This window comes from Bubalus kerabau, chromosome 11 (assembly GCF_029407905.1).
Source record: "Bubalus kerabau isolate K-KA32 ecotype Philippines breed swamp buffalo chromosome 11, PCC_UOA_SB_1v2, whole genome shotgun sequence".
Classification (NCBI taxonomy): domain Eukaryota; kingdom Metazoa; phylum Chordata; class Mammalia; order Artiodactyla; family Bovidae; genus Bubalus; species Bubalus kerabau.
The window spans coordinates 12266845-12280929 of NC_073634.1; the positions used below are offsets into that span (position 1 = coordinate 12266845).

The window sequence follows — 14085 nt, forward strand, 5'->3', positions numbered from 1 at the left end:
AGATCAGTCCTGGGATTTCTTTGGAAGGAATGATTCTAAAGCTGAAGCTCTAGTACTTTGGCTACCTCATACGAAGTGTTGACTCATTGGAAAAGACTCTGATGCTGGGAGGGATTAGGGGCAGGAGGAGAAGGGGACGACAGAGGATAAGATGGCTGGATGGCATCACTGACTCGATGGACGTCAGTTTGAGTGAACTCCGGGAGTTGGTGATGGACAGGGAGGCCTGGTGAGCTGCAATTCATGGGGTCGCAAAGAGTTGGACACGACTGAGTGATGGAACTGAACTGAACTGATGATACTTATTTATTTTTGGCTGTGCTGGGTCTTCGTTGCTGCACAAAGGCTTTCTCTGGTTGCAGCAAGCAGAGGCTATTCTCTAGCTGTGTGTGAGCTTCTCATTGTGGTGGCTTCTCTTGTGCAGCACCAGCTCTAAGCTCATGGACTTCGGTAATTGCAGCACATGGGCTCAGTAGTTGCATCCCACAGGCTCTGGAGTGTGGGCTTAGCAGCTGTGGAACAAAGGCTTTAGTCGCTTGCAGCATGTGGCATCTTTCCAGACCAAGGATCAAACCCATGTACCCTGCACTGGCAGACAGATTCCCATCCACTGTACCACCAGGGAAGTAATTATTATCCTTATTATATATCCCTTTGGTCCATACTAAACAAGTTCTATGGAGTGTGAAAAAGATGGCCTAAAACATTAATGAAGATTAAGCATTGAATAGATACAACTGAATTCTTAGTATTATACTGCTAATAAGAGAAATCAACACCCCAGGTTCTCATTATATATCTTGTTCATGATTCATTCATTCAGTAGACACTGAATACTTACGCATACTTAAGCGTATGCACTGTGTTGCTAGGGCCGAGGCAGGGGGTCAGGGTGGGGTGGTGGACTATGTTCCAGAGGAGCTCATAACCAGTGAGGCGACGACACCAAGCAGGGCAGTGTTTGTTGTTTTTCCTCAGCTTTGTTCTTGACAACTACAGGCCCCAAATAAAAATGTTAATGAAAACCTCATGATCTCTGAGGAAGGGGAAATTCTCATAATAAAACCTGAGCATTTTCGGTTACTATATAACACAGATAATACTGTTGTAGCAGGAATGAACTTCAGTCTAGAAACTCAAATGTGGAACAAATGGAACTTTTTTTCTGTAACTGAACTTTATTTCTACTTTAAGCCCCACTTAGCTGCCAGTGACAATAATCTTATCACGGGTGGCCAGCGCTCTTCCTCAGGGCTGTGTCTGGTTAGGGAATGTGTAAGGTGCCAGGACAAGGAGAAGCAGGAGATGTCTGGTCCTCACATCTCTGGTCCCGCATGAATTCAGAGGCGCTCTTTGTCCATTCTGGGGTTTGGTTTTCAGTCTTGTGGTTTAGGTGCTGACAAGCCCGGCTTGAAGCCTCCAATCACGGTGTCTGCCTGGCTTGCAGGTCAGATGCCTGTAGCTTCCTTGCTTTGATGTGGCAGAAGTCTCTTTCAGGTGGCCCTTCTGCCTGTACACATTCGAAACAGCACCTCAAAAATCGTTAGAAAGGCAAATTATCCCCCACCCTACTTCTGCATCAGAAACTGATTAAAACACAGCAGACCACCTGTTTTCAGAGGCTCTTCTCTCTAAGGCTCTTCCTAGGATGGAGTGAGGGCAGGCATTACCAAAGACCCTGTCTCTCCTTCCCCTGGAGTGGGGAGGGCACGGGAACTTTACCAATACTTCCTCCTCTCTGACTCTTGATTTTATTCTTCTGCCCTGGCGACACTCCTATCCTGAAACGTTTGTTTCAGAGGCACCAATAGTTATCTTAAAGGATTTCGTTTTAACCAGGGAAGTACTTCTAGTTTTAAACTGGAAAATACGAGGAAAAAAATAAAAAGCACAGGTCTTACCTGCCATAAAACGTTTTTGCTGATGAAGCGCTTGAGACATCAAGTTAAGTCCTGAAAACCACAGGGGGAAAAAAAAAAAAACAAGAACCGGTAGTCACATTTCCAGGTAGCCAGAGGTAACAGGCAATGGCACCCCACTCCAGTACTCTTGCCTGGATAATCCCATGGGCGGAGGAGCCTGGTAGGCTGCAGCCCATGGGGTCACTAAGAGTCGGACACGACTGAGCGACTTCACTTTCTCTTTTCACCTTCATGCATTGAAGAAGGAAATGGCAACCCACTCCAGTGTTCTTGCCTGGAGAATCCCAGGGACGGGGGAGCCTGGTGGGCTGCCGTCTATGGGGTCGCACAGAGTCGGACACGACAGAAGCGACTTAGCAGTAGCAGCAGCAGAGGTAACAGGGGAGGGATTTGCCCTACTTTGGCTCCATCTTCACAACAGTGTGAGGGGCGTTATTCCCATTTCACAACTGGGGAAACTAAACTAACGTGCGTCTGTGTCCCCGGCACTTCTCGGTTGCTCTTACTTTCATGTGGGAGTAGGTTCATTCCGAGTCTAAGTTCGGGAACAAATATTTGAGTGCCTACTATGTGCCAGGCGCTGGGTTCCAGGGAATTAAAGCCTTTGGCCTTACATCATATTGAAGGAAGATTAGGAAACAAACAATAAAAAGGTTCAAAAAATAAAGCCAAGACGCTTTCATAACACTACTCACCATATTTACACTAACTTCTACCGTCCTCCCTCGCCGTCTTCCCGCGAGGCTGCCCTTGGGCTCCCATTGGTTTCTGTCTATGACGCCATAGGAAGCGCGACCAGGCGCGACCAATCGTGGCTCGTGAACTTCGCCTTTCCCTCTCTTCCTGCCAGACTGGAAACGCCAGTTTCCTCTGCAGGGAGCTCTTTCACTTCTTTATGCCTCCGGGGATAGTCCCCGGTTAGAGCCCGCCCAGCACCCTAGCCTGCCCGGAGAGGCGGAGCGCGACGCGCGGCACACACAGAGTGACTACACACCCGAGGCCGCCGCGCCTGCGTGACGTCACTTCCGGGACGCTTGCTCGCGGGAGACTTGTGGGTAGCCGGCCGGGGTCTCCTGGCGACGACGATGGCGGGGGATGTGGGCGGTCGCAGCTGCACGGATTCGGAGCTACTGCTGCACCCGGAGCTGCTGTCCCAGGAGTTCCTTCTCCTCACCCTAGAGCAGGTGCGGCGCGCTGCTGCGGGCGGGCCTGCTTCGGGGAGGCGCTGGGACTTGAGCTCGCCCCGAGTAGTCCTCGGCGGCACCCGACACACCCGTCGCCGCCGTGCCAGCCGCCGGATCGAGCCGTTCTCTGCCCCGCGCGGACCGGCCGGGTCTCCGCCCTCGCCTGTCGAGAGAGAGACGTCTTCAGAGTTCTAGGGACTCCTGGGAGTTAGGAATAGTCTTTTGGGATTCCGATGGCTCGGAAAGGGGAGTCCAGACGGCCCCCGCGGCCTGGGTGTGATCAAGGGCCTGCCAAGAGGGGCTGGGGAAGGTCGTGGAAGAATGGGAACAAGGGGTGGCGGTCCCCGGCTGCCGGCCTGGAGGGCATCGGAGAAGTCGTCAGTTCTCCACACTCACTGAGTTCAAAGATGGGGAAACTGAGCCCCAGACAGGTGGAGTGACTTCTGTGTTCACACCGCCGTTAGATGGTGCAGCCGGAGAACTCAGGGCTCCTGGCTCTCAAAGCAGCGTTTGCTCTTTTTCAGCTGTTGTGACCTCTGATAGCAGACGAAAGATAAGACCAAAAAAAAAAAGTGTTGAGTTTTGTTGTACTCTAGAGCGCCGGGCGTGCTGCGATTCATGGGGTCGCAAAGAGTCGGACACGACTGAGCGACTGATCTGATCTGAGAGCACCGGGAACTGTGTTCAGTGTTGTGCAGCAGCCTGAATGGGAGGGGGATTTGGGGGAGAATGGATCTGTATATATGTACGGCTGGATCCCTTTGCTGTCCACCTGAAACTATCACAATATTGTTAATCGTCCAGTATAAAAAAGTTTTTGTTTTTTGTTTTTTAAGTGATGAGTTTTGTTTAAAGTGGTGGAGAATTGCTGAAAACTTTGGGGGGGGGGTTTAAGTGGCATGTTTTGTTATTTTCCTTTTGTTTTTCCCCTCAATACTCTTTCTCTGGTTTCCTCAAACCGGGCCCTCTCACCTCCCACCCCCCACCCCACACCCCGGGAGAATTTTTTAGAGATATCAATTACCTTTTTTCCCTGTGGTTGTGAAACGTTTTAGGTCCCTCACAGTCACCCCAGCATGTGTGAAAACACAGACTGCTGGGTTCAATGCACAGAGTTTCTGGTTCAGTAATTTTGAAGTGTGGCCTAAGGAGTGCCATATTTAACGAGTTCTGGCAGCTGGTCCAGAGACCACAGTTTGAGAATCGCTTTGAGGTCTGGGTGGTGAGCCCAGGTTTAATATAGTTTCCCAAGGAGGAAAACTAGGGGAAGAACATAGGGGGTGAGACCTCCAGCCTGCCGATCTGCTCATGACAGTAACTCTCTAGATACCTTTCTGACAGGATGGAGTAACTGTTATCATTGCTTGCTTGCTTTTGTCTGGTCTCCCCAGACAGTTCCCAGTTTGCAGTTGCATTCATAGGTTAAGATGCTGCTACTGGAAATGGCCTTTATGCCTCCTGTGTGGGTTGAGCAGTGTGGACTGCTGTCCTTCCACACTGAGGACACATGACCATTGTCTTTAGGATGAAGCTGGACAGAAAACTTGAAGAGCTTAGCCTTTCTATAGTACCGCTTCTTGCAGCAGCATACAGGATGTTAGGCATGTGTCCAAACATGGAAGGGGCTTCATACTTGTTATCTCAGCACTCATGTCTTACCCTGTTGGATAGGTGCTTAAAATGAAGGCTGTTGTTTGGAAATTGCTTTTGCTTCCTTTTCCACAGAAGAACATAACTGTTGAAAATGACATGAGAGTAAACAAAGACAGCCTGACCGACCTTTATGTTCAGCATGCAATACCACTGCCTCAGAGGGATTTGCCAAAGAGTAGATGGGGGAAAATGATGGAAAAGAAGAGAGAACAACACGAGATAAAAAAGGAGACAAAAAGGTACTTTTTCTGTGGTTCTGGTTATTGTTTTATATGACTGAACAATCTTGCTTTTCTTTTTTTCCCCAGGTGAATTTAAGTAAAAAAAATACTTACTCAGCTGCTGTTTATTGAGCATAGGCATTGTGCTGTAGTGTAAATCAAACTGCCCGAACTCCTTGCTCAAATTTGAATTGGGAGAAACACAGTAAAAAAGTTAAGTCAAATACAGGGCATACTGCCGTGAAGGAGAAAAGTGACATGGGAAGAGGGTGACAGCTGTGGGTGAAGTGCCCAGGGACAGCCTCGCTGAGAAGTGACATTTCAGTGGAGAGACCTGTGGAAAGTAGGGGGTGAGCCAGGTTCTGGGCTGAACACGAGCGCCAGGCCAGGGGTGTGTCCGCACGATGGCCAGGAGCAGCCTGGAGGCAGGTGGGGCCGAGCAGGGAAGGCGGCGCAGAGGGTGAGTGCGCCAGGACCTGGGCTGCCCTGAGATGAGCAGCCACCGCAGGATTTCGAGCAGAGAGATAATACCGTCTGATGCACGTGTTAAGAGGTTTACTCTGGCTGCTATACTGAGACGTGGTTTAAGGTTGGGGGAGGGTGACGGAACCAGGCCGGGTGTTGTTCTGTATTCCTGGCAGTAGACAGTGGTGATTCTGGGGGAGGTACTGGACTTGGTCAGAAGTATTTGGGGTCTGGTTGTGTTTTGGAGGCAGAGCCAACAAGATTTATTAAAGTAGGAGAAAAAAGCGAAAGTAGGAGAAAAAAGCGGAGTCAGATAAGGCCATGAGGTCTGTGAATAAAATAGAAATAAAGTTGTATCACTTCCATAAACCCCAGAAAAGTCCAGAAAATTTTAAATTCCAGAAAATTTTTTGTAAAACCACAAGCAGATGAATTTCCTTTTGTACATTTAATTAGTCAGCATAGTTAGTTAGGACGAAGTATCTTAAGATCTCTAAGTGGCCTAATTAATTATTTTCCTGTGTCTATTTCATTACATGTGGGTGCTGTTGATTAATCACTGAATATTTTTTGTAGAGCCTCACTGTCCTAGGCAGTGCAGACAATGGGAGAAGATGGCATAAGAGGGCTGCATAAGGAGCACCTTAGCTCTGAGTTAGTGGTTTTAATCTCTAGTGACGAAGAAAGATTCCTGACTGATGGGTGATTATTTCCCACTTCTGAGAAGAGCGGAAGAACATAACACGTGTGTCGTCTGTGTATAGTCTTTTGGCGAACAGATGTGTATACAGTCTCAGTGTTGATCAGAACACAGTCAGCTCAGGATGAGCGTATTTCTTATAAGCTCCCGAGATGGTGCTGATGCTGCTGGTCCCTACTAGGACTCTCAGTAGCAAAGCTGAAGTGTTTTTCCTAATAACTGGTTGTTCAAGTTCTTTTAACATGTCTAACTGAAAGTGCCCCCCCACCCCGTCCCGGCCAAGACGTTTGTTTCACTTGAGGTCTAATTAATACTGAACAAATGAATGCTTTTATTATTTATACTTACAATTAAGAGTGGAAATTAGGTTTTCAGAAACTGAATGTGAAGACTTGGCAGTTACAAACTTAAAATTATATAAATGTTACAGTTAGATTGGAAAATGCCTGGACTTAAGGACTTTTAATGAGTGGGGTCAGATGTCCTGTCAGTTCCTTGTTTGTAAGCTGCCAGTATGGTGATTAGTGTAGTTTTGTAGTTTGTTAGCCTTTCTAAATAATCAGTGATACATGGGCAGGATAACTCTGTAAACAGGATGGTAATTTTTAAAAGTTAAAATTTGTTGTTGTTGTTCAGTCAATGAGTTATAACCAAGTCTCTGTCCATGGACTGTAGCATACCAGGCTTCCCTGTCCTTCACCATCTCCCTGAGTTTGCTCAAACTCATGTCCATTGAGTCAGTGATATCATCCAACCATCTCATCCTCTGTTGTCCCCTTCTCCTGCCCCCAATCTTTCCCAGCATCAGGGTCTTTTCCAGTGAGTCGGTTCTTTACATGAGGTGGCTAAAGGATTAAAGCTTCAGCTTTGGCATCAGTCCTTCAAATGAATATTCCGGGTTGATTTCCTTTAGGATTGACTGGTTTGATCTCCTTGCTATCCAAGGGACTCTCAAGAGTTCTCCAGCATCACAGTTCGAAAGCATCAGTTCTTCAGCACTCAGCCTTATTTATGGTCCAGTTCTCACACTGGTACATGACTACTGGAAAAGCCATAGCTTTGACTATAGGGACCTTTGTTGGCAAAGTGATGTCTCTGCTTTTTAATGTGCTGCCTAGCTTTGTCATAGCTTTTCTTCCAAGGAGCAAGAGTCTTTCAATTTCATGGCTGCAATTACCATCCATAGTGATTTTGGAACCCAAGAAAATAGTCTATCACTGTTTCCATTGTTTCCCTATCTCTTTGCCATGAAGTGATGGGACTGGATGCCATGATCTTAGTTTTGTGAATGTTGAGTTTTAAGCCAGCTTTTTTCACTCTCCTCTTTCACTTTCATCAAGAGGCTTTTTAGTTCCTCTTCACTTTCTGCCATAAGGGTGGTGTCATCTGCATATCTGAGGTTGTTGATGTTTCTCCCGGCAATCTTGATTCCAGCTTGTGAGTCATCCAGCCTGGCATTTCGCATGTTGTACTCTGCATAGAAGTTAAATAAGCAGGGTAACAATATACAGCCTTGATGTACTCCTTTGCCAGTTTTGAACCAGTTCATTATTTCATGTCCAGTTCTAACTGTTGCTTCTTGTCTTTTATGCAGGTTTCTTAGGAGACAGGTAAGGTGGTGTGGTGTTCGATCTTTTGAAGAGTTTTCCACAGTTTGTTATGATCCACACAGTCAAAGACTTTAGCTTTGTCAATGAAGCAGAAATAGATGTTTTTTGGAATTCCCTTGCTTTTACTATGATCCAGTGAATGTTGGCAATTTGATCTCTGGTTCCTCTGCTTTTTCTAAATCCAACTTGTACATCTGGAAGTTCTTAGTTCATGTATTGTTGAAACCTATCTTGAAGGATTTTGAGCACTACCTTGCTAGCATGTGAAATGAGTGCAGTTGTGCGGTCGTTTGAACATTCTTTGCCTTTCTTTGGGATTGGAATGGAAACTGACCTTTTCCAGTCTTGTGGCCACTGCTGAGTTTTCCAAGTTTGCTGGCATATTGAGTGCAGCACTTTCAAAGCATTATCTTTTAGGATTTGACACAGCTCAACTGAAATTCCATCACCTCCACTAGCTTTGTTCGTATAATGCTTCATAAGGCCCACTTGAAGTTTTAGGGTTAGTTGATGGATTGATGCTCTAAAAATAACTATGTCTTTTGTATACATGAAAGATAACTAAATTTTTGTTGATAAATTTTGTAAAGTTCAAAGCAGCAGAAAGTTATTTCATTTAGGGTAAACATAGAAAACTTCATTTCCAGTAGTCCTACTTGGATTAGGCAAGTCTTTTTTGATCATTTTAGCTTTGAGTTCCAGGGAACTGGTTTGCCATTCAGAGAGTACTTTTCATGAATACATCTCTGTGATTTCAGGAGTAGCCCTGCAGATGGGTTGCGGAAAAGACCCCTCATTGTGTTTGACGGAAGTTCAACAAGTACAAGCATAAAAGTGAAGAAGACGGAGAACGGGGATAATGACCGGCTCAGGCCCCCGCCCCAGGCGAGCGCTACCAGTAATGCCTTTAGAAAATCGTCAAATTCCTCCTCAAGTGTTTCACCCCTAGTTTTGTCTTCCAATTTGCCTACGAACAATAAAATGGAACACGATAATAATGACACTAAGCAGAACCATGACTTAACACATAGGAAAAGTCCCTTGGGCCCTGTGAGGTCGCCGCCTTTGTCGCCTATGGGAGCCACTCCCGTGAAGTTAAAGCGAGCTGCTCCCAAGGAGGAGGCCGAGGCCTCGGTGAGTGCTGCTTCGCGGTCTGCGCCAGCTGCATGCCTGGGGTCCGCTCTGCAGAGATGTCTCGTTTCTATGTCTCAGTCCCTGTGTGTGGCCCTGGGATCCATGATAAGCTAATGTCTTTTAAAGTGCACTCAGTTTATTTCTGCTTAAAACATGTAAAGGGAGTGCCTTTTGGGCACTTTTCCTAGATTGTGCTCTTGGAACTAAAGGAGGGAAGTAGTCCTGTGTTAGCAAGACTCAGAATGTTAACTCGGTTGGGCAGGCTTACACATTTATTAAGCGGCATTGTAGATATTGACCTTGAATCGGTCTGTTTTGCATTTACCTTAAAATCACACCAGAGTCTTTAGGGTTTACCAGTTGCCTCCCCCTCCCGCCTCACATGCACCTGTCTTTAGGAGGATGGAGGTGGTTTGGGAGACTCTGCTCTGTTAGGCTCCACTAGACTTACTGTCTGAATGCTTGCATTTCAAATGGCAGATCTGTATAGTTGCCAGAATATATTGAGTTTAATTATGAGATTTTACATATATATATATGTGCAGTTTTATAGCTTTCACTCCTTGTCTTAGTTCATTCAGGCCGATATTAACAACAGACGCCACTGACTGGGTGGCTCCAACAGTAAACGTTCGTTTCCTGCAGCCCTGGAGACTGGGGCCCACAGTCAAGGCAGACTCAGCGTCTGGTCAGGGCCCACTTCCTGGTTCAGAGTCAGCCGCTCCCTCTGCGTCCTCTCCTGGCAGAAGGGGCAGGATGCTCTCTGGGGTCTGTTTTATGGGGGCAGGCACTCATCCCCTTCATGACCTAACTGCCTCCCATAGGCCCCCCTCCAGCACCGCCACCTTGTGGGTCAGGATTCAGCACAGGGAGTTTGAGGGACAAAGGTATTCAGTCCACAGCATTCCTGTATATTCTTCAGCTTTGTTATCATCTTCATGTTCTATGTCAAAGAGATCAAGACTGACTAGTTGAGACCTAAATAGCAGACCCCGGAGAGAGAGCTGCAGTGACCTGACCAGCCCACAGTTCTCGTTTCAGTTCATTGTTCAGACTCCTTTCAGCCACCCCCTGCAGTGGGTACAGTAGCTCTTCCCATTTCACAGATGAGGAGGAAGCCGCCTCAATAATTTAAACTAGTCTAGGGCTGCAGTCTGTAGTTGAGTTCAGGTCTGCTTGACCCCAGCACACGCACTTCTCATGGCACCACACTGCGTCTGTCCTCAGTCACTGCGGGGCGCGGGGGGAGAGGAGAGGTGGAACTGTGAGGGAGGCCCTTGAATATTATGGTCAGTGAGCACTGAGGATTTTTTTTTCCCCCCAAGCTCTTGGAAAGCATTTTTCTACTCAGAAAACTTTCATTCTTTCAGAGGTGTGACTTTTCTTTTAAATCTTGTACTCAGATCGTAGACTGTGAGGTTGGGGTGCGATGGGCCCCGCAGGGAGGAAGCAGGTCTGGAATGGCTGTCGTTCTCAGCTCTGAGTGTAACTGGGGGCGCTTCCAGAAAACCCCGCTGGGGTCAGGGTCGCATTCCAGCACCTCCTGAGGGTGTTGGTTGAGTTGGCTCTGGGGTGAGGTCCAAGCCTGGGCATGTTGTCTGTGCCCCGGGCCAGTCTGTCCAACAGACCTCTGAGAACGCAGCTGTAAACACAGGACTGGGGGCTGGCCTTCTTTCTTGCTGCCTCCAGTTCCCTCACCAGGCGGCAGCAGCGCGCCACCATTCCTGTGTCAGCCGTCAGTCTTGGTGTAAAATACGCCTTTGGGGTATCCTTCGACATTTCTGCAAGTGTGCACTGACTTCTGCTCCTGTGTTTTCAGATTAACCTGAAACCCCCAGAAGCCAAGAGGAAGATACAGCATGTGACATGGCCGTGAAGGAAAGTTTCCAAAAATGTAAATATAACTGTAACTGTAGTTTTTCAAGCAAGTTCACATATATTGACAGTATTTACAGAGATCTTGATTATTGTGGAATTTTCTTAAGAGGTTTAAATTAGGTTCAAAAAAATAAAGTCCTTTTCTTTCCCTTTCTCCCTCCTTTCCTTCCTGTGGGGGGGGAAAATCTTGCCTTTCATGCTCTGATTAGGAAGGAATTTCTTTTTAAACAAGCAGTGTAATAAAGTCATTTATATTGGCCCTAGTCACATAATTAGCTGCAAGTCTTGTTGAATTTTAAGAATTATGCTCAATTGTCTGTTTTGGTCTTTGGGGAAATTTGAGGGTTTTTTTAAACTCAAATACATTAGAAATTCATGATTTTTATTATTTTTCCCAATCAAAAGAATATAGCGGTCCATCACAGTGTTTAGTGAGTACTGCCAGCGTCCTCTTCAGGGCCCCCACGGAGAGCATGCCTGCAGAACGTTCAGAGGACACTGCTGTCCTTGACGCCCATGCTGCCTCTTTTCATAGAAGCCAAAAGGGAGCCCAGTGCTTCTTCCTGCTCCTTCTTCCCTGTAATTGTGAGTTGCTTTTTGGAGAGTAAAGTGCCCAGCCCTTGGATGCTCCTGCCATGTAGTCATGGCGGCTCTGACCTCCCTCTCAGTCAGGAATCACTCCCTCCTGGGAGCGTAGTCTTTTCCAAGTGAAGCTGGCTTTAAGCTCTTGAGGGGAGTGATCCTGTTGGAGGTGGTATCTGATGGCAGGAGACTCGGGGGATAGGAAGACGGGGTAGAAGGCTAGAGCCTGAGGATCCAGGAAGCCTGGGAGACAGCCAGGGGGCTCAGTGCCACGTGCAGTTGGCAGGAGAGAGGCCGCTGAGTCTGGGGGTCGCTCAGAGCAGCGCGGGGCAGTGGGGGTACCGCGGAGGCACTGGAGGTTTCATGGTGTGTGAAGTGGTGTCACTCCAGTCCGCTAGCAGAAGTCAGTGGGGAGACACGCTAGCCTCGTGCTCATGAGTTCCCAGGTCCGCGTTCTGCCGTGTGTTTCTGACCAAGGTCAAGGGCACTTCGCATTCTTCCCTCGTATGAGTGACCCTCAGATTGGAGTTTTCCTTCCTAGAGCAGTTCATCCCTTTGTTGATTTGTTAAAACAAGCATTTTAGCTCTTGAATCGCCTTACAAAACATTCATTCAGCCTTGAAGATAGGTACTATACCCAAACTTTAACCCTACATTTTTCAGCCTTTCTGCTTTTATCCAGACTGTAAATCCGTACACATAAGACAAAACTGACAGACACTAGTGCTGTGTCAGTTGTTAATGTTACGGGAAATTGTTAAACATGCTTTGTTATCTGCAGGGCTGACATCTGGGTATGTTAAAGGACAACCATAATCCTATACATACTGTGCCTAAAGGGAGATTTTGCAAGTGCAGATTTTAGGGTAGAATGGCAGATTGTATTTTATGTTCTGCTGTCTCCTTTCCCATTTGCATCTCTCTCCTAGTTAAGAGAGAGTTAGCTGTTTGACAGTTTTACGTCAGTGGAAACTTGTTTTTAGTTACTCAATAAAAATAATTTTTAATTTGTATGTTTAACTTACAGAGTAGGTTGGTAATAACAGCTGAACTGTGTAACATTGTTGCTTCAAATTGAAGTTTATATTATGAACATTCAGCGTCAGTGCTCATATAGCAGCATATTATTGAGCCGTTTTGAGTTTGAAGAGTGGAGAAGCCTCGGCCAAGTACTGTGGGTCACGTTCGCCAAATCCGAGCACAGAGTGGACACGGCTCCGTGGGCGATGACAGCGGTCCCAGAGTCACTGTATGGGCTTGTCTCCAGGCCTTGACCTGAGCAGCGCTCATGGGGACCACCCCTTGCTCCTTGGCATGGGGCCATCTGGTGGCTTGGATGAAGTGAGTGGAGGGTGGGTGGTCAAGTCAGGTGGCTCCCGATGTAGGCACATGTCTACTTCCTAGGCACGTGGGCTCCTATGCTTCTCCCTCTTTGCTCCCTGGTTTCCTTTTTCGTACTCTCCTCTCCCACAGTTCTACTTTCTCTGCTCCTTCTCCTTTACCCTATAGATCCTGAACTCCAGGCTTACATTTATTTGCAAGAGAGATTGCTTGGCCCGCTGATCACTGAGGCCGGAGCTAGGTGAGCCCCGAGCTCCTTGGCGGACCAGACGCTGGTGCAGGGGTCTGAGAGGGTCTGTCGCCCAGTGGCCGAGGAGGCGAGCAGTTCACCAGAATATCTATGGGCAGCGACCAGGCACTTTGCAAATACCACTATTAGGCCATCATATCTCTGCTAGTATTAAAATTCTTCAGAATTGTAATTCTTATTTGAAATAGCATTTTGGTTGACTTAAGTTTTGAGAGATGATTCTAAAACTGATCTAGAGACTCATTCAATAGCAACGACCTTCTAAAAACTTACATTAAGTGAAACTTCCTGTAGGTGAAATCATAGGTCTGTGAGACATCCTTCCTTTGTTGATTGCTGTGGAACTTGTCATCCTTAGAGGCTCCAGAATGGCCATGATGTTTTAAGTGTGCTCTTTTATTACATGCTTGTTTTGTAATTCGGTACAGAGAGTTTACAGAGAGTTTAACCTTGTAATATACATTTTTGTATGTCAACAGTCTTTTAAGTAGCCTTATCCTTATTTAAATAAAAGGAGTAAAATTACTGAGTAGGTCTGTCATTCATAACAAAAATAAAATGTAAAAACATGTAGTGATTTGATTTTTTTTTTTTTTTTTTTTTTACTGTATAGAAACTTGTTTATTCCTTATAGTACAACCTTCTGTACCTGGATCGACTTCTCAGTAGTCTAGCCACATCCTGGGCCTGCGTGAGGGGCTGAGTGGGGGTCCTTGGGCTACCCACTGGTGGCCCCTGTGCTTCCAGGGATGGAACCACCAGCCCCCATGTGTCCTCGGTCAGCTCTCCTGGCAAACGTGGACTGACCAGAGGTTCAGCTGAGCGGTGATTTGTTTCTGGAGTAATCTTGAACAAGTTATCTCTTATTTTTTTACTGATGTTTTACTGTTGGAAATTGAAGCTCTAAATTAACTAATGACTTTGGAAAAGCCTCAGGTGACTTTCTACCTTGAACTTAAACGTAGATCTTTTCTTTTGTCTGGACAGAAGAGACCAAAAAAATCTCATTTCCATTTAGATCAGTTTTACCAAAGTGCCTTTTGCTGACTGATGTACTCTGTGCTATCTGTACTGAACTCGGTTGTCTTCCTTGTTGTGGCAGAAAAGATAAAGATGCGAGTTAGTTAAGTTCCTGCTCAGTGGAT

At 46.6% G+C, this 14085-nt stretch overlaps 1 protein-coding gene and 1 long non-coding RNA gene across 3 annotated transcripts; one reads left to right on the forward strand and one right to left on the reverse strand.

Moving 5' to 3' along the window:
- Positions 1 to 102: 102 nt before the first annotated feature.
- Positions 103 to 2756, reverse strand: LOC129622818 (uncharacterized). 2 transcript variants are annotated; one of them, XR_008700144.1, is made up of 4 exons: positions 2618 to 2756; positions 1902 to 1952; positions 842 to 1532; positions 103 to 512 (listed from the first exon to the last, which is right to left on the reverse strand). It is a non-coding gene; the product is annotated as an uncharacterized LOC129622818 (long non-coding RNA). The 2 variants fall into 2 exon arrangements; XR_008700143.1 differs by lacking the exon at positions 103 to 512 and having other exon boundaries at positions 1159 to 1510; positions 2618 to 2715.
- A 78-nt stretch (positions 2757 to 2834) lies between these two features.
- On the forward strand, positions 2835 to 11035 carry C11H2orf49 (chromosome 11 C2orf49 homolog). Its single transcript, XM_055539537.1, has 4 exons — positions 2835 to 3106; positions 4832 to 4998; positions 8514 to 8889; positions 10709 to 11035. The coding sequence occupies exons 1-4, from the start codon at positions 3008 to 3010 to the stop codon at positions 10763 to 10765; spliced, it is 699 nt and encodes a 232-aa protein (XP_055395512.1). The 5' UTR covers positions 2835 to 3007; the 3' UTR covers positions 10766 to 11035.
- The last annotated feature ends 3050 nt before the right edge of the window (positions 11036 to 14085 follow it).